Source organism: Achroia grisella, unplaced genomic scaffold, assembly GCF_030625045.1.
Source record: "Achroia grisella isolate CSIRO2021 unplaced genomic scaffold, CSIRO_AGI_Agris_v1 utg402, whole genome shotgun sequence".
Lineage (NCBI taxonomy): Eukaryota > Metazoa > Arthropoda > Insecta > Lepidoptera > Pyralidae > Achroia > Achroia grisella.
In genome coordinates, this window is record NW_026712841.1 from 3,812,316 (window position 1) to 3,833,212 (window position 20,897).

Genomic DNA, 20,897 nt, shown 5'->3' on the forward strand with positions numbered 1-20,897 from the left:
ATATATAATATATAAAGCTGAATTACGATGGCACACTCATAATTAAAATTAAAATGAAGCTTTGTCAATATGCTATTGACCGTTCTGTTAAGTAATATATATTTAAACTCAACGGTACAGTACTGTTCTGTGTTTTATCTAAAACGTACCATAGTAATATGTAGTAAAACTACTGAGATTTTCCCCTGTTAAGTGAACTGTCCGTTGTATGGGAGACTGTCGTCATGACTGACTATAGTTAACTATAGGCATTGTAATAAAATATTCTATGAACTCTATTGTTTCTGTTGTTTAATTTCTAATCTTTGGAACAACTTGTAATGTTGCAGCATGTAATTCACTAAATGCTATCTAGAGCATGTAACTATTTTGCGGAAAGAATTAATCCGATATTTGTACTGTGTCATATGCTGCGTAAGGTACTCTATTTACCAGTACACTATAATAACAATATGGTGTAGAAATGGTGCGCGTTGCAGCGAAGATAACAGGTTTTGTAAAAACTATATTTATTGAGATTTTTCAAAGATAATGAGAACCTTTTGTTAATCTAATACCTCTGTCATTTTTCAACAGTAAATGTTTTCGTTGAATGCAGTGTGCATTCCATATGACCGTCGATTATACACACGCCGTGCAGTTTTTACGGCACAAATCCCTTAATGTTTGAATACAGAAGATTTAATAAGTACATTTTTCTTGTAAAGATTTACGGTGCAGAAACATGTACGCTAACCGTGGGTCTTGTTCGCAAATTAAAATCGTACAGCGGGCGGAGCTATGTTCCGAGTTTCATTTTCAAAGATAAGGTAAGCCATATAAGTCATATTTGTTAATTTAATATCTTCATAATTTTTCATAATATATTTTCTCGTTGTATAGTGTGTGTTTCATATGACTGTCGATTAGATATACGCCCTGCAGAGTATAATGAAAATAAATGGAAACATCAGTAGCATAATAATTTATTTCCCATCATCCAGCTTGAGTATTATCTTCATTACACATAAAATTAACAAACTTTGGACACATAGAGATTCTTGCTGTGGAAGACTTTGTCAAATGAAGTTTAAACCGTTGCAACGAGATGATGTGAACAAAAAAAAACGTAAAGACACTTGCCATGTATTATTCTGTTGCAGGTGTCGATATTGATATCAAATCATAATTATATAAAAAGTTGATTTTCAGTATGCAAAAAATATTGTAAATTAAAATGTGCCGGTCGTGTAAGTACTACGGCCGTACAAACATATACATTATAAAACCGTTATTATAAATCACATTTAATATAATATTCTTTAATAACCAATTGAAAAATGTTATATAATTTTATACTTGTACTATAATAGATAGATAGTTTTGTATAAAAATATTTTAAGTTAATATAGGTACTATTTAAATCGAACTTCCACTACTAATATTGCTTCATCATAACTACGCCATAAACTGTATCTCAAATTGCACTATATAAGAAGTACCTATTGTGTAAATTGAAGACACTTGTCTTTTCTATTAAGTGATATAAAATATATCTAATGGTAGAAATTTTATTCGACATGTTTTAAATGCATTTGTTTTCGAGTAACAGAAGCAAGTTAAATATGTGAAGAATATTTGCACAAAGGTGCGTCGTCATCGGCGTACAGTACATAGATCTATCACTATGACTTTAATTTAAAACCCAAAAGATCATAGTTTAAATCTCAATTTAAAGTGCATTCTCGCAAAGACTTACACTTGATCTACATAAAAAATCGCAGCCAATATGATATCAGTTGGTTTTAAATATAAACTAAACCCTATGCCTTTCAGCATAAAGTTTGAAGTATCGCCGCTATGTGTCGTCTGGTATTTTCTCGATCCCGATCAGTTCGTCGAAGAGCGAGTGATTATCAGGTATCACATGTGGCTCGTGTAGAATTTGCCGCGCAAATTTTAACACCGCCCGTGCTAGCTGGCCGACAGTCCACTTTCGGTCCACTATGACCCTAACGAGGGTATCAAGCTGTAAGAGAAACTTAATTTGAATACCACGTTAAGTCTAGTTCACTGTCTATCCCGAATAAAACTGAGCTTTTGCTATTTTTATTTGACTTTACTTTAGACAAATAAAAATAGCAAAAGATATTATATTATTTCCTTAGTAGTTTAACCACATTTTAATGAAGGAAGGAACGTATATACTGCACCTTGAACAGCTTCTCATTGCCAAATGTATAGTATAAAAGTGCAGGAACACCGGCAACGCTGGCACCGAGCCACTGCAGCAGAAGCTTGAGTTGGGGGTGGCCTCGTTGTCTCTTGCCGCATCCCCAGTTGCCGGTAGCGACAGCTCGGCACGAACCACCCGTCACTATCTTGTGTGCTAGCTGATTTAGCTGTGTACAATTAAAAGAAATATTTTTAACATTTAAAATGATTGAGAATTCAATACAGGAATGAAACCTATGATTAGAAAATAATCCATATTCTAATTGAGTATATTTTTTTCAATCAAAACAAACAAAAGTATTTATTAGATATTATATCAATAAAAAGAAAATATTTATTCGCTTCACAACATTATCTTATTATCAAACTCTATTACAAATTAGAGATGTGTGATCTTTGCCATAAGACTCGATGTTTGCATAGTACCTACCTATTTATAACATACAATTGTTTTACATTATTTATTATACATAGCGTGTATTTAATTAATAAATATATATAATTAATAATATATAAATATAATGGGCGTTTTGCCCAAACTTTAAGGAGCTTCACAAATAGATCAAGGAGATAATTCATGAATAAGCTAACACTTCGAGTCTACATTATCAACTTTTGTAATTCATAAGATATAAAAATTACGTGCTGAAAACCGTTTTGATCGAATTATAACAGCCAAGCTATGCAAAAATGAAGAATTGCAATACAAAATGTTGAAAGACGAGGAAAATGTGACACAGACGAAATTGACGAAATCAGCTAGTATTGAATATTTATGTATTTGATCCGAAGCCAGGATGAAACCTATATTGTGAAGAGCACAATCAGTTCACCGTTATCAGCAGCTACAATTGATTACAAGAAATATGTGAGATGTTATATAAAATAATAAATTTAAGTGTGTAAAGAAATACAAAGTGCCAATAACAAAAGAAGGTAACAATAAATTAAGTATTTCAGTTACAGATCATGCAAAAATCACGAGTATATGTTTCGACAGAAAGCAAAGATTTCGTAACATTATTTGTAGGTATATTATAATGTTACGTATGTTAGTATTTTCAATATGAATGTGCAATTTGAACTTGATATTAGCGACAGACAGGCGTTCGTCTGACCTTAGGCTTTTTTAGTTTTACAGTGACTGGTTCACATTCTATTGTTTCTTCTATAGTTTGTACAATCATGTTTATGACCCAGTTCAACTTTTTCTTCCTAACATTAAGTACTTCCGTGGAACCCGTGTCAGTCGAAGTACTGTATGAGCTGAGGCTCCTCTCGGCGCTGTCACGTTTGTTGTCTGTTCTTGTTTTTTCTACAATCTCCTCCGGTATAGAGTCTTTTACTTTACGTTTCTGTCAAAACATATAGCATTGTGAATTGCAGGCTGGTTACTTTAGGTACTCATAGTAACATTTACGTCAGTCATCTGTTTCCGCACTGATATATCTATTACTTATTACCTATAATAGTTTACTCAAGAATAATTAAAAATTGTTAAGCAGCTGAAAATAATTAAGAAAAGATGACAAATAAATTATTTTATTCATATACAAATAGTAATCTTAAGTATAAAGTAGGTAGTAAATTTACAAGCTGTTCTAATACAATAGTATTTTTAGTTTATCTTGGTCTTAATTATCCACCAGCATTATATTAGTAAGTTAGTAGTATTAGTAAGTATCTACTTGATAATTGTTACTAACGATTTATTATAGTCTCGGATAGAGTTCCTTTACTCCCGAAATTTAGCTAAAAATACCTATATAATAAGTTATTGCAATTTCGTACAAATAGGTATTAACATACATCCTTACAAAGTAATATAAAAAATTGAGTAAATGATCTTTCTGTACCTATATAGGTATCTATAGGCATCCCCTTGCTTGTTTACTAATGTTTAGGATTTCTCCATCATAATTAGTTATTGTTATATTTTAGTGAATTATGAACTTAGTTGCATTAGTATTTAGTGTATACTTCTAATAATTATTATTACTACTAAGAACGTACTAGTTTCGTCGAGCCAATTAGTTATTTATTTGCCAGAAAATCATGATTAAGTAGAGCACAACACACCAGTGAAATGAAATGAAAGAGAAGTTATATAAAGCTATATATTTTAAGTAGTATCTGCTTATACATAGTCGTTTGGATAATGTTGCAGAAGGTATCTACATCGTCTACACACTGCTCTAAAATCGGTGACAATATTGGAACAGCGGTAGGGTCTGGGGAGACTGTTAGGTTGCTTTCTGGATCGACTCGTGCACGGTCAAATTGTAGGTAATCATTATTTGCCGTTTTATCTATACCCCGGCTATGGTGAAGCTAGGGAGAATAGAGAGAAGCTAGAATGGAATTGCTCTAAAATAGTAACAGATTTTACAGCCTTTATATATATTTGTGTATATGCTTTGATCCTTTTATATGTGAGATTCTTATCCAATATCTCATATACAACTATATTAATTAATCCACATCACAGAATTCGTCATTGCTAAATCTATATTCTGGTTCTGTTATAGACGGATATTATCTTGTTACGTATGTGATCTTGAACAATGTTAATATTTTGTTGTTGTTTATTGCCTACATAGATTATAGGAGTAGCTCACCAACTGTGCAGCAAGGCGGTGCCTGTGTCGAGCCAGTTCCAGAGAGAGAGATCTAGCGGCGAGAGCAAGGCGGCGCGGCCCGGCGCGGTCCCTCGAATCCCGTCCGTACAACTCGGCCGCCTCAGCACCACCGTCACCCACGCCGCTTCCGCCGCAAGCCATCGACTCGCTCAGCGTACGCTTTAGAAGCGAACCCGCGAATCTACATAATGTTAAAAAGTATTTTTTTATATATTTTTGTAATAAATGATAATTCTGGCGTGGGGAGACCGAATCTCACAAATATGACCAACAGTGACAAGAATGGAGGAAAAATCCGGCGTTCTTCTCAGTTTAATTTCCAATTTTGTTGTTAAGTTGTGATGGCTAATAATAGGTGAATCTGTAGCACTGCGACGTTCTTAGACGCCCGACAATAGGTCTATGCAAGTCGCAGTGTGTAAATTTTTTTTTTATGTTTTTGGTATGGAAAACAAGCTGAGGGTCCACCTGATGGTAAGCGTAAACCGACTAATAACTAAATAACTGAGTTTCATTAAATTGCATAAATCTAGTTTTGTAATGCAAATTAGTAGTTTCTTATTATTAGGTGTATATCATGGTAGGCATCATATAGTTATTTCAATTTATGCAAATGCGTAATACTAGGTTGCTCGTGACACCTTACCTTATCACAGCCAAGTCCCGAGAGTCTAGCTCCCGCGTTTTATGTTCCCCGGATTCAGCGTCCACAATAGGATCGTTGAGCCACTGATTGAACTGCTCATATACTTCTTCTAATTCAGACCTGAAAGTATTTATCCCGTAAATAAAAAAAAATAGCTTCCATTAAACTGTAATGTTACTTATTTTTGAAGAGGTTTTCTTTATTTTTTAAGTTTTGCGTTTAGTACACTTTCTTAATATACTTAAACAGGTTTAACACGATTAATTTTATGCTGTATAAAGGTACCTATCACAGATCCTGACAATGGCTAGTGCAATTTTGTCGAAACGTCGAGAGAGGAAAAGGTAAACGTAGTCAAACTTCAATCAGAATGCTATTTATTTTTTTTAAATGTCTTTGACAATGCGCAATAAAATTACTTTACTAAGTGAATAGCGCGGCGAATTAAAAAATAATTTAACATACTTACGTGTATTCTGTACTGAAGCTGTATTTAGAGCTGTTTCCAGTTTCTTTTCTGCCCAACATCCGATGCCTGGGCGACGGTTCACTGATACTTGTTGTTTCTTTTTCTGTTAATACGAAACCTACCGATCCGCCTCTTTTAACTCTGAAATTATATAAAAAGCAAGTATGTGTTGTAGATTAATGTACAGTCAATATGGCATTTAAGCAATACAATGCATGTTATCAATTAATTAGTATTGTGCACATTTTTTTTGTAATTACACGGGCGTACTTTTATTTGTGATCTTGTAATGAACAAGATGTAGGTATTTTGTATACAGGTCCTAATTAATCATACATATATGTATGCTGAATTGCACCAATGAAGCCTGTGCGTCATGTGCTTTTTTCTGTAGGTAACATAGCAGTACACAGATAACACATAGCAGTACAGTACAATTCAATGTCGACAAAAAATAACTCCCGAGTTTAAAATTTAGCTTTTCATAGCTTTTAATTGAAATAATTTAAACACTCGGTGAAGCACAAGCTTTTGATGGCAGAAATAGATGGGACAATTATAGCAATGCAGACAATTTCGTACAATGTCTAGTGGAAAAGGATGGTCATGACATGGATGTATTATGGACGTACAGATGAATGGGATTTGTTTGTGTTAATTTACCTAATATCATTATCGTTTACTTCAGCCCCTGATATACTTATTCCGACCGCATAGCTCGAGCTGTCAGTAGACCAATCGCCAGTGGAACTCGTGGTGCACGAATTCTCGGCTTCCCTTCGTAGCGCTTCTCGCAGTCTGTCTGCGAAGCTTATCCGTCTCTCCTCAGTTGACAACTCTTTAGAATATTGGAATGAATTAGGACGTGCGCTTTCCCCTCTCCCTTCATCTTCGCTACCTGCTGTGGAATATTTTCGTAGTTATTATAAATAATTCTAAACGCACTAAGAAATATTATATATATATACACTAATAAAAGAAGGAGAGAAGGATAGCTGATGTTTTACGAAGAAAGTAAACTCCGGACCCTATTGAAAAACACTATCACTGTTAGATAGGTGTGAAATTCCAGAGATACACAAGCGGATCACATAGGTAGTAATAAAGAACACTAAATATACATAGGTTAGTTATTTAAGAAAACAAAATAATAATCTTGTGGCTGATACCTGTGATATACCAGTCATTAATTAATATCATAATGAATTCATTTCGTGAGATGGATATTTTTTACTTTTATTGAATATTTATTGGCGTATGATATGTTTTACCTACACATAATAGTTAGATATTAGATAGAGATATAAGAAGTACGTATACATAATTTAAAAAGTTGGTGTTAGTTATTAACTATTTATTGTTATATATAAATAGAATTATGGTGATCAGTTTATATTATATATCAAGTATCAACTTACCGTAATCGAAGCTATCATTGGCGCTGTGGTATTCATCATCGCTCGAGTTACAACTAGAGTAGAGACTGTCCTCCTGGGTTTCTAAGTTTGGGTTGCCAGGAGACCTTGTGACTGGGAGACATTCGCCGGACGATCCGAGAACTATGAATCTTCCTCGTCGGTTATTTAAAGTGCTGCCGTCAGGTGACAACCAGCATTTCCTTTTTGTTAGCTCGACACCTATATCGACATTCATATTGAAAGAAAGTAAATTCCAGAGCCTTTTAACTGATTTCAGATTTTTTTATTTGTTTATAGGTACACTTCCAGAGTGATAAAGGCTAATATGCAGATACTTACAAATACAAAACATGCAACGTAATGAAAAATCCACTGAGGACGACTATTTCAATTTAAAATGCAATTCGTGTTTGCATAGTGTTTGCTCTCTCATTATTTTTTTATGTTTAATACGAGGTTATACATTACAGCTTCTGGATTTTTATGATGTATAGATTTACAGAAACGGAGGACCCATTGGATCTAGATGTATGTATATTTAGGTTTTGTCAATTGTAACGGATTTACAATTCACATATCTATAATTTTGCAATTATGTACTACTACTATTTAATAATTGCAACACTCACACGGTTCATGGAAAAAACGGATAGGTATATGTATACTATCCATATATGTATATTACATACGAGCATTTATCCTCTAAATGAAATCAAACAATTGAGAATAGTTTATAACATCGTTAGATAATTAGACCCCATTATATTCAATTGTATGATTGAAAAGAGCTTTATTTACTTGGATCGTTCAAATTGAGAGTGGCTGCGCAGTAGTTCTGCGGGGACGGACTTCTACTGCTGTAGCTGTTGATGGTGCTGCATGATGATGCTTGTTTTATAACCACTGTGGCTTCCACTTCTGGCGGAGTGTGGCTGAAGGACTCTCCTGTATAATACAAATTAACTATATTCATGCGCTGTAAATATTAGTTCTTTCATGTTTGTGTTACAAGGATACAATCTAGGGTCCTTCCAATCTAGGTTTAGTAAGAAATTGTTAAACAAGTAAATTTTTTAAGTGAGTTCATATTAAATTTATATTGAATAAATAAATTTTATATTCGCTGTACTTACATAGCAGATATATAGTTAATTTGTAGTTCTGTAGTTTTTATTTTAATATTTCATATTTGTAAAATCATTTGAAGGATCTTCGTTCAAACTTCTAGACTTTAGACAACATAGATACCAAAAATTTTGCTATTTAACATCGATTAAATAGTCAGGAGTAAAATTACATTGCATTATGACAATAGATATACTTATACCTATAGGTGACAGTCGACGTTCGTGGCGTGGGTTGTCCCGACTTTTCATAGGAGTCTGTTGGAACGCCAGTAGACATTTATTAAGCTCTCGTAATACATTATCCTCTTCCCATTGACCAAGGGGAAGGCTGCTGTAATCTTCTGCATCCATTAAACACACGTTTACCTTCAATGAAAAAATATGTAGGTAGTAGTAAAAAAATTTAGGCCGGAGACGCACAGCCGATATGAAACCTCGGAATCACTCATATTTTATTTATATAGGTGCAGATAATATGCATAAAGTAGGCAGAGAGTCATTTGCATATGGTAACGCCTCACCACACAGTATTTTTTTCAATCTAGCATACAACGTGGAGACGCCTCCAACAGTCGGTCTGTTACGTCGATCCTTTAATTTGCTATTAAGACACAAAAGACTACTCGTGGACAGAAAAATCAAACTTTTATTATATCATGATTTGCACCTTATCTATAATCCAACTACGGTTGTACGGTAAATTATTAAAGCATGTACGTTTGTTATTAGTATTAATATATGTTTGTTACTCGGGCTTTTGTAAGCCTATTAAAAAATAACAATTCTTAGAATTAATTTCACAGTAGTTAAACTTAAATAAATTTATTTATAATAAAAAGATTTCTTGATGATAAGTCTTCTTACCGTTTTGGGTTCACTTAGTAATTCTATATTAGTCTTATGTTTTTTGTCACAAATTCTGCTGAACAATCTAACACCTTCTACTTTCAACACTTCATTATCTTCTAGAGCTTCAACGGATAACATTGCTGGCAATAATTCTGGCATCATGAACATTGACAACGATTCCTGAAAACATAAATATGTAATATACATATATTTACGTCAAATTTACACAAATAATAAAATGTAGAAAGGAATCAAATTATCCTATGGTATAATATAATAGCGTTTATTGCTTCTCCCACTCAAAAATATTTCAAAGTTCGATTTTGGCAGAACGTTGTTAATAATTATTATTCTATTATATTTATCAAATTTTGAATCTCTTTAGTGAAAGCTGGTAAAGTCGGGTATAATGAGCAGCATTTCACAAATTACTTATTTCCACATTGAACGAAAGTCGAAGTAATACATTTTTTAAATTCAATAAAACTTTGTGTACCTTTGTGTACAGAGGAAATATTGTAATATTCGGTTTGGTTGTTAGCAACTGATTCCGAAAAGAAGAATGTTCTTTATTCAACTGCCACCATTCCAAACATTATTAGGATTAACATTATCTATATTGTTTAGGGAAATTAATTTATATGAATGGTTTACCTGTGAGTCTCCGTCAATGAGGATATCTCCACCTACTCTACTGGATGCAAAACAGACTCTAATGGCTTCATCATTTTCACATCGCTCCGGTCGCCCCTCGTGCCTCACCAACAGTTTGCATAACGGTAGCGTACATTCTAGCCAGTCTTCTATCGTAAGCCATTGTTTCGACGTCATCACCTATGTAATATACAATTATCTTGAAATGCCAATTTGCCTCACAACTTTGCATTTGTAAAATGAAAAGGACATTGAATTACCTGTCGGCTTAACTTTATCGTTCCTTCGCTGCTGTTTTTGTCTAGCCATTCAAAATAATGTAGCAAACTTTTTAATTTATTTCTTTGCGATTTTCTGTAATTTGTGCAAATATTTTATTATTTGTCATATTAATAAAATTAGTTGCATTTAATTAGTAGGTATTTTGGTATTTGTATGTAGGTAGATATCGGATTATATGAGATATTTCTTATAATTTTTAATGGATAACACTCGATACAGCAAATAAGCAGATTTCCTACTTTATGAAAAGCGGAGATTAGAGTATAAAATACATTGTTTACTGTGTCGCCCATGACACGATACATCTGAGCAGTCATTTTGCTGGTTCTTTTTGTTATAACATGCAACATAATTAAATATATATATAATACACAAATAAAAAAGTTACCTGTGTAAATTCTTAAAAAAATGCGTAAAATTGAAGTCTTGTAGCGTCGGATGTGTTTTGAGCGTTCTCTTTGGAAAAGTAGAAAAAAAAGCATGAGCAATTAGGGACGATACGAAATTGTGGTCCAGTTCTGTAACATCACCTGTAACAATACAAATAACTATATTTATATTCTTCTTTAAAGACGCTCATACCAGTATACCTACATGGAACTAGAGATATTTTATCTGCCGTTAAGCATTTTTTTGTCTCTAAAAGTTTAACTATTTTATGCAAAAATAATCGTGACAATCAGTTTAGAACGACACAATTAATGTAATTTAATGTATTGTCGAAAACAATATTCTAAAATGTCGGTTGCTTCAAGAGAAGTCGCGAACTTCTCATGAAGCAACCGACATTTTAGAGTAAGTTAAAATTGGCATTATTGTCGTCTTTCGCTTCATTTGTGTACTAGGTATTTAGTTTTGCGTGAGGAAATTCAATAAAATGAATTTAGGTAACATACACAAAGCACGCAACACAATGTGAAATCACTGATAACTCATAATATACTTATATGTACAGGTGTATAAAAGTATAGATATATTTTAAAAGAAACTCTAATAGCAATCGGGACAACCTCAACGATAGAAATTATTCATTTAAATTACATTTTGTTCTGAAAGTTATTAGAGATAAACAAGGTAGACGATGTAAGTAGATAGTCGTCTGCGTCACTTCTGTTATTTCTATTAGGTACAACCGCCAAGTGGCTTAAGACAACGCATCACAAATATTGACATTGTTAGCTCAATACGTATGTATTTAGATTGAAAAGCGAGTTAAACGGAAGGCACAAATAACGTCTTATGAAATTATTTTGATTTGATTAATTATTTTATTTGCACTGAATATGCTAATTTATTAGAAAGTTGGAGATATACATCTTCCTCCAGAAAGGTAAAACATGATAACGATTTGTCATATATAGGTATAATCGACGGTTAACACTTAACAGCAGGTGAGCTGTCAGCTTGTTTGTCACTCCAATTGGTAAGTAAAAAATGAATGATAATTACTTTGTTGTTGTAAACTAAAAACGAGTCCCTTCGGTGGCCGCCACCTCTTCAAATGCAACGCCCGGTTGACCATGATCCTTATCGTATTGTCCAGAAAGTGGCTCCGTTCACTCTCAGTCAGCTCTTCCTCTAAGAATTTCTCCAAGCCTTTCATGAGATCAGGGTCTCTTACATCGTCGTCTGGATCTATTCCTATGCTGTTGGATGTAACGCAAATTTCATATTTAGTTTTAATATTACAGCGATGAAACATTAGACAGCTTGGTTGATGATTATATCTATTAAGTAGTAATTAGGTAGGAATATCTATCCAGCTATTTCTATCCGAGCTATTTTCTGATTATTAAAGGATTTCATTTTACTCCCTCTTCTCTAGCAATTGAGAACATTGTATGGGTTGGTATAGTTTCGATATTTAATTTTAGTCCCTCCTGCGCTACTGATACACCAGCACTGACAAAACACAAGGCACGAAACGATCAAGGCAACATAACCGGATAGGGCCCTCGCTTTATGTAATAAGCTTCAAATTGTAGTATTCACATATTTTAATAGTAAATTATCTTCTAAATGTTAGATTCTTCATGAGGCCAGCTTCTCACTATTCTATTCTAGGGATTCCTTGGCGGCATTATTTTAAATAATCGTTACACCACTAATATACATTGGGGGAGGGAGGGGGGGGGTGTGTTAGTAATGGGGACTATTGACTTTATTGCTAGCAATGTACCATGTCAGATCTACCTCGTCGCGAACCCCGGGAACCGTCATTGATAATTCCTTGTGAATTCGCCACGATGAACTATCGTATACCGTTACCGCAGGTGAGTCCAACCACTATTACGCAATAAACAAAAATATGGTACATTGGAGGCAATGGGACACTGTTACTGTGCATCGTAATTGGAATGGAAATAATCTTAATCTTAATATTGTAAACGAAAGTTTGTGAGTATGAATGTATGTTACTCTTTCACGCAAAAACTGCTGAACGGATTTTGTGGATATTTTACAGTAATATAGCTTATGCATCAGAATAACACAGGCTATATTTTATGTTGAAATTTATATATTTAAATTTAACGCGTATGAAACCGCGGGCACCGCTAGTCGCTATATCATTGTACTTATATAGTGTACTTACTTGCACATATCGTGTATTTTTAGCATGTTTGCAGTGAGTTTGGATGGCGATGATGCCAAAAGTAAATGTTTCAGATGTCTTTGAACTGAAGTCCACCAGGGCAGATCACATGGTAGCATTACCAGCGCCATCCTGAAATATTTTAAACGAAGTTAATTAAATTGTTACATCTACGATTTTTACTTAGACTCTGTACTAAGTTATCTGCATTCACTAATTTCAGCCGCCAAGCAGCTTACTTTGTAAGCTATATTTCGGTTGGAGGGGCAGATAGATATGACTACGAATAAATTACAGGGTATGTGGAGAACACTTTTTAGTCCTCCGGAATGGCAAAACATGAGGTTAACTAGATAGTCACATGATGACGTTATAACAGTAATTTCGTTTATTTACCTACATATTGCTTTCAGAAAAAAAAATCTCTGAGTATTTGCTTCATGTAGATTCAAAATATCGTGTTATGGAAATATAAAATAATGCAAAAATAAAATTATTTATTACGATTTATTTCTGTAGACGATTTTTCGCTGTGTTCCTAGGTGTATGAATTGTTTAGCAAAATATCCAGCGGTTGAGGATAACCGTTGCAAGTTTTGATCCTAACAAACGTAAACATGCAATATTTGTTAGTTTACCTTAATATGTATTACAATGCATTGTTGTGACATAGAATAACGATTTTATTTAATTTATAGTAGATAGTGTAGGGAGTGTATCTTAAAAATGGATACTTGTGTAGCTAATGCTATCAAAGTATCAGGTAGACCTCCACGCGGTCCTCTTTGGAAACCATAGTGGCTAACAACTGGTGCATCCACGGGGATCCTAACAACCTATATCGTTATTATGTAGTATAACATTAGAGAAGTCCTTTATGTAATAAACTCAGACGTATAGTTTGTATGAAAGCAGTGCGCGATCAATATAACCGCGAGATACTTTTAGATCTACAGCAGTTAGCCTATATTATGTAGTCAGATTCATGAACTCAGCTGAGCTGGCAGTGTAAATCTCAGTATTAGATAATATCTACATTTTATTTAAATAGATATAAATCAAATATTGATAATGTAATACCCTTTTGTGGATCGTTCATTTAAGTTTTGTTGGACAACAGTGACAGATAGTTACATACATACAGTGACATTTTGACATTGACATTTCGACCCGGTGTCACATGGTGAACTTGGAACTGTTATTTGTATTTTTGTTTTGATATTTAAATGCACAATTTGCTATTAATATTGTTTTCTTCTTAATGTTTATGTATTTTATTATACTATAATTAGAACTGTAAACATATATTTATAGCATGCCAGTAGTAGTTTCTATAAACTACGCGTGTGTCCACAAATTAAGGTAACTTATCTTACGCTATTTGATAGGATATTGTTTTATTTAACAATACATTTTATCAATTATGTTGATAATAAAATAATCTCGAATGACCTCCACTCATCGATAAAATAGGCAAGCACGACCGAAGTGAAGTGGGTATATTTATAAACACAAACTTTAGACGTATGTGAGTAGCGATCAAAGTTCAATCGGATTGTCCATATTGTTCATCATGACTGTAACTAAGAAATTATTGAAATTATTAATACTTGGAGCTCCAGCATCGGGAAAAGGCACAATATCGTCACGTATAGTGAAGAAGTACAATGTCGCACATGTATCGAGTGGAGATAAGCTGAGGGACCATATAGAAAAACAAACTGATTTAGGCAAAGAAGTAAAGAAATACTTGAACGAAGGGAAACTGGTGCCAGATGATGTTATGATAAAGTTTATGATTACGGAATTAAATATGGTTAAGGATAAAGCTTGGTTGCTAGATGGTTTCCCAAGGACAGTGGCCCAAGCAGATGCACTGTGGAAAGTACAACCAGTAGATGTAGTGCTAAATTTAGTTGTGCCCTTTGAAGTGATAATTGATCGGGTGAAGAATCGCTGGGTGCACTTGCCTTCTGGTAGAGTTTATAATATTGGTTTCAATACACCAAAAGTTGATGGAAAAGATGATGTGACTGGTGAAGACTTAGTTCAAAGACCTGATGATAAGCCAGAAGCTGTTAGAAAGAGACTGGAAATATATGAAAGTGCAACGAGGCCTGTGATAGCATATTATAAAGATAAAAATATTCTCAAAGAGTTTGAAGGGCGCACTTCTGATGAAATATGGCCAAAGGTAACAGCTTATTTAGATCCCATACTAATTAAGTGAATCATTCATTTTGAGATAATAGTTTTATCTTTGTAAAGACTAGGATTGGTGCTGCTGATAATTCTTAATTAATAAGTACTCCTTACCTAGTACCTAAGTAAAGTATAATACATTTTATAAAATATATTTTGAATTTTTATATTATATACATTTTTAGAAACTTGTTATGTATTTGAAATGATTTTATATGATATACATTGTTGGAAGTATGTTGTATATTTGTAATGTTTTTAAACCTATAGTAACCCTTAAATATTTAAATTTGCATTATGTTTTTTTTATTTGAATGTGAATACATCTGGAAATTTACTTTTCTATCTGTTTTAAATTAGCAAATTTTAAATTTTTTATTCAGTTTTGAAAGGAGGTTAAATTTATTTCTATCATTGATTATTATGTGATATCTGAATCTAATGTAGTAATTATTTCATTTACAGGGATTTTTATTAATCGATTTTATTTTGTGTTCATCCCAAACTAAGTTTATCTAATATATTTATTAGTTTAGAAAAATATTTAAAAGCATCAAATGTTATAAGTAGTTTTTAGATTGTATAACAGAAATTAGCACCAACAGGTTTATAAAGAAGTAAAAATTATGATTTAAATTTCATATTGATGTTTCACCATTATTGGTAATTTTCCAATATAGTCAACAGAAGCACAATATATTAAACATTAGTAATATTTAGTGCCTTTGTATGGCTACAATATTATTAGATAGCCATGTAGTCATGTAGGTAATTTAGATTTAAAAAAATATATGAAGTTAATAAATTAAGTGAAGTATTGTTCTGTTGCTAAGCTCAAATGATTTTATATTACCATATTAAATGTTATATAATAGTTTTATATATCCTTAATAGATTTTATGATTTTGTATGCTATAATAAATTATCATTATTGTTATATGTAGTTTGATTTAATTAATTAACTACAACTACCAAACCTTTTTTATAAACACGAAAAAAACTAGATTTAAATTGTGGACTGAAATGAAATAAATTCTTTAATGTAAATCACAGGAACTTATTTAAAGTATTATAGAATTTGTTCGAATAAGAGGGGAGCCCTCTTTCACACTTTCGTTCAGATTATGATGGCAAATATATTACAAATTATTCCTTCCCCTCCAATCTTTTTAATTAATAAATGAATGTAACTTTTATACAGTGATTAATGTTATATTAATTTAACATTTTTTGTTTTTTTTATAAAGTGTTATAATGTTGTCTTTTGAAGTAACGTATTGACATTATTTATCACCGTATTTTAGCTTTTATTTAGTTAGTCATCTGATTGTCTATTAATTCATACGGCGTTTGCCTCTGCATAGTTACTTAGTACTTTTTTAAATTTAGTTATTCAATGGATTATCTGCGTTACGAAACAGTACAACAGGTTCGGCCGCGTGAGCGCGCCTGCCCTCCATTCCAAATACTGCATGTTTGCCAAATACCACCTCACTACTACCGTATCTTCCGTACTCACGTGTCAGTCACATACTCTACTCACGTGTATGCCAAATATTTATTCGCTTAGCATAACTTTTATGTCCTCAGAAATAGTAATATATTACCCAGGATAATTCACACAGCGCTCCAGCAGTAGTAAGCAGAGCATGTACAATGGTTACTAAACCATTGCAAGAAATATTAATGTATTATTTTTCTAAAATACATACGTAAGATTTTCTAATCAGACCAATACAAACAATCATACTTATGAATATGTATAAATGTTTGTGTCGTGCGTGGTAGGTATCGAACCCGGGATTATGGGAAGTAAGGTGGTGCGCTGAAGCGCTACACCACCTTATACCAATACTAGGTTCAAACGCGATTCTTTTTTAAGGTATATACGCAGTTTATTAATTACATCTTGTAGTGAACCAATACGGCAATTTTCGTAAAGGGTATACGGATAGACAGTACCTACTATTTATGACAGGAATCTAATTTCTCCAAGACGTAAACTAAAAAATTGAAAATATATTTGAAATGAGAGTTTGTATAAAGGTATACCAACTTTCGCTCACGTGGTAAACTACAGAAATTTCCAATTTATTTTTAAATTACGATTTTATTTCTTGGCGACAATAGTTTCAAGTTTTTTTTTTATGTATATCTAGCTTATGCTTAGTTTTCACTTTACAACTATTTAATTACATTACAATAACTTAAAAGTATCACGTTTCGCGATGGAGCGGCCAAACATAATAAAGTTGTCATAATATTTATATATCAATCGGTAATGAGATTAGCTAGAGGCATAAGTGATACCATAAATGTCCTTACAGCTATACTCCTAGGTGTGGTATTGTCAACTATCCACAAGTTGCTAAACGAAACACTCGCATCGTAGCGTAATTTAAGTATTTTAATTTAACAAGGCAATGTACTGAATCCAATATAAATCTTATAGATACATTTCGTATTATCGAATGTTTGTTTTAAATTAACAGTTATCGACTTTAAATAAATTAAAAAAGATCTTAAAATGCATAGATTAACAGAATTATTTTATTTGTTATATTTTATTATAAACTAGGAAAGTTTTGTGTTATTATAAAAAAGTAGTATTAAAACGTATACAAGGTTCTCTTTGTTTTATGCTATATATTAACTATTCCTACTTAAAATGTAAAAGTTTTGTAAGTTTATACACTTGCGTGTAATGCTGCCAAGTCGTTCACATACAAGTGTACAAGCGTGTCATGTGAATGACCGGTGACTCGCGATTCAAAAACATTCTGTCATATTTATTACGGTAATCATATCAAACCTCATTTTCACTTTTTTGTGACCTGATTTAAAAAAAAATCTACATTATATTATTAGAGTCGCAGGAACGCTCGCGGTTTCCCGCCAAATCCGGTATCTCTAATGCCCACTAGAATTTTCTTAGAAATCAGTCGGCAGCGTGTCACAGGGATATAGGGCAGGAATACTTCTTATTACTGAAATATATTTTTCTTCAATTTGGCAAAATTATCAATGACATCCATTTACCGAAATTTACCGAAAAATTGAAATATAGACACACAATAACTCATGAAAATTCACATAAAAAAATATCGACCAAAAGAACATCAATTGTTTTTTTCTGGATTTGGAAGAAATTATAACTCAATTCTAACTTGACACAAAAAATAGCCTAATTATTGACCCATATGCAGCTTAATTTAAGAGTACAAATATGCTATAAATTTTGATTAAAGCTACTAGTTTTTACGTGAAACAAGTAAACAGCCAGAAAGTAAACAAAGATTTTACAGTTTCAGTATTGAATGTAAAGTAACCAACTGAATTAACCGCATACGATTTAATTAAAAAATTGTAGTAGGTATTCAATAAAAAGTAGGTAAGGTCTGTACCCAATAGAAGATATTCAGCATCACGTAAATCTTTACGGCTGAACTTCATCTATGTATATGGCACAATACAGTGGATTTTAGTGAGAAAAGGACTGTGGTGAATGTTAAATAGACTCTAATTTTATTATAAAGTATCTGAAATCTTTTTCTTCAAAATCGCTAGCGCTACCCGTAATGCAGAAATATTATCTTAGATGGGACAGAAAGAAATTTTTCTGTATTATAATTTTATCTTTTTACTGTATTATTAAATAAATTTTATATATTATTTTTGGCATGTTGGTTGCTTTTAGAAATATTATTTTGTTGTACGAAACGCTGTCTGACTATTGTCGGTGGTCTAGCGGTTTCGCACACCGCTTTACTTTATTATGATCGTTAGTCGTTTACGTAGAGTAAACGACAATATATACTGGCTTTTTACATGTTCACGTTCATGTTATGTTTATCTAATTACTGTAATTAGATAACTTATTTTAATCTGCCCTGGAAATTACAACTTTTGTTAAGTACCGCACAGCTCTTGTTGGTATCAAATAATATTCAGAGATGTCTGAGGGAAATTTTATTTAACTAAAATATAAAGCTGAAGAAAACAAAATGTTCAAACACACAATATATTTATTGTTATTCTGTATACACTGTGATACCTATAGAAGTAATATGTACTGAATTAAGGTAACAAAAACATACGAATACTCACTTTTCCGAATGTTGCGCTGTAATGTAGGAAGCACAAATTTAAAACACTATTTAGAACGACATGAGAGTCAGTGTCGCGTTGCGACAATGGGCTTCTTTTTACGCACTTTTCTCATTGTCCACACAGAAATCGTCCACAAATCTTAGTTTTCATGTAGATATCTTATAGCTTTCCTACGGACAGAAATAGTGTATTGAGTGAAAAGGCGCACCGGCTGCGGGCGAGACGCGAGCGCGCGAACCCCAGTTATTTTTAGCTGTGTTCGTGTATCGCCGCTGAAATTAGATTGTAAATAAAAAGTTTAACAAGAGTCGTAGGCCCCATAACCTAACTTGTAGGTCATTCCCTAATATCAGAATATACTCTATTTGTAAACTTTACCATGCGGATCGTATCAACTTTTCCCAATATATGTTTATGATTCGTTATTAATTTAACAAAATATAACAACAGCTACAATTTCATGGTCGCTGTAACTGGGTTATATCTATTTATACAGCTCGTATATTGACTCATATTTGTACATACTTTCTGCATTATCATTTTCAAATGTCTGTCACCAAGGAAAATTATGTAGCAAATTTGAATTCATTTAATAATTTATACCTAATCGTGAGCGGCTGCCATTTCTTCCGGTCCACTAGTTTTATCCACTATAACTTATCAATATGTTAATATATTGAGTTGAATCGACACATTTGTTTCGGAACATTCAAAATATAACCGCACGTAAGGTACTACACGACGGAAACTTTTAACAACTTTACGACTATCTCAGTTTAGAGCCTGAGAGTCTCGTCAAGTTTAGAAGCCGAGGTTGTCGTAAATTCAGCGAGGATAGTGGTTGGTGTATAGGGTTTGAGGTTAACTATCGAATGGTGGACGAGAAGTGAAGCGCGCGTACCGGCTGGCGCGCCAGGCGATACTGACTGACGCCGTACAGCCGACTTTCACTGGGGGGCATCTACCCTTGCCCTATCGGCTGTGCACCCTCCACCCTAGCGAGTGACGTCACTCGCGCGTCGCGTCACGACCTACGACGCCGTACAACGCGACGCCGCCGCCCAAGGCTCGATACCCACTCCCTAATAACAAGTCGTGAAATGTCGCTGGGGTTACTCCCAGCGTGTTACGTAAAGTGAAATATGGTACCTACCAATAGTTTGCGTCAGCACACGACGTCATTTCCATACGGTTAAGGTTCTACTGTCTACCTTTTGGAGGTCTCTTAGAGTACATATGTTTGTCCATAACCTTTTGAACGGTAGTACCTACCAATATCCGAATTATAATAGTAGTATTCATAAAGAGAAGAATAATACTTAAATGTTTGTCGACTGACTAGAAACTATCAATAAGACAAACAGACTATATCGAAGTTTGTTTAAGGTATTTACAAAAATCCGATCTCTATATTTTAAGTTAAATAACAGCTCGGACCAACTTGTACAACCGTCACTTGTAGAATGAAAAGCTGTCTAAACTTAGAACAATATATTTTAGATTTAATTAAATACTCGCCTTAATAATAAAATTATTTGTATTAATAATAAAAAACTGGTATTGGTGTTTCTTTAAAAAAAATTAAAAAATATACATTTTGAAAAAATATGTAAGTAATCAACTTTTAAATGTGCATTTAATTTAAGATTGTTTTTAAACCATCTGTTATATTTTGCATCTCTTTCTCATACCAA

The 20,897-nt window shown here is 33.1% G+C and overlaps 2 protein-coding genes across 2 annotated transcripts; one reads left to right on the forward strand and one right to left on the reverse strand.

Annotated features, from left to right (window-relative positions):
- Positions 1–1,581: 1,581 nt before the first annotated feature.
- Positions 1,582–20,155, reverse strand: LOC131844374 (uncharacterized). The gene is made up of 18 exons (XM_059193242.1): positions 19,807–20,155; positions 19,201–19,373; positions 12,892–13,023; positions 11,748–11,944; positions 10,687–10,828; positions 10,277–10,370; positions 10,017–10,196; positions 9,378–9,542; positions 8,714–8,879; positions 8,185–8,331; positions 7,387–7,605; positions 6,632–6,869; positions 5,969–6,109; positions 5,500–5,619; positions 4,833–5,034; positions 3,333–3,569; positions 2,193–2,381; positions 1,582–2,008 (listed from the first exon to the last, which is right to left on the reverse strand). Exons 3-18 carry the CDS (start codon positions 13,020–13,022, stop codon positions 1,838–1,840), a joined length of 2,739 nt encoding a protein of 912 aa, XP_059049225.1. The 5' UTR covers position 13,023; positions 19,201–19,373; positions 19,807–20,155; the 3' UTR covers positions 1,582–1,837.
- LOC131844373 (GTP:AMP phosphotransferase AK3, mitochondrial) lies at positions 13,890–16,030 on the forward strand. The gene has a single exon (XM_059193241.1). It carries the CDS (start codon positions 14,465–14,467, stop codon positions 15,119–15,121), a length of 657 nt encoding a protein of 218 aa, XP_059049224.1. The 5' UTR covers positions 13,890–14,464; the 3' UTR covers positions 15,122–16,030.
- Positions 20,156–20,897: the final 742 nt, after the last annotated feature.

Excerpts from the sequence above, each read along its gene's own strand:
- LOC131844374 (XM_059193242.1), bottom strand. The coding sequence starts at position 13,022 with ATGGCGCTGGTAATGCTACCATGTGATCTGCCCTGGTGGACTTCAGTT. Across the intron at positions 10,197-10,276 it reads CGATAAAGTTAAGCCGACAG|GTGATGACGTCGAAACAATG; the intron begins GTAATTCAATGT and ends TATATTACATAG. Across the intron at positions 6,870-7,386 it reads CAATGATAGCTTCGATTACG|CAGGTAGCGAAGATGAAGGG; the intron begins GTAAGTTGATAC and ends AATATTCCACAG.
- LOC131844373 (XM_059193241.1), top strand. The coding sequence starts at position 14,465 with ATGACTGTAACTAAGAAATTATTGAAATTATTAATACTTGGAGCTCCA.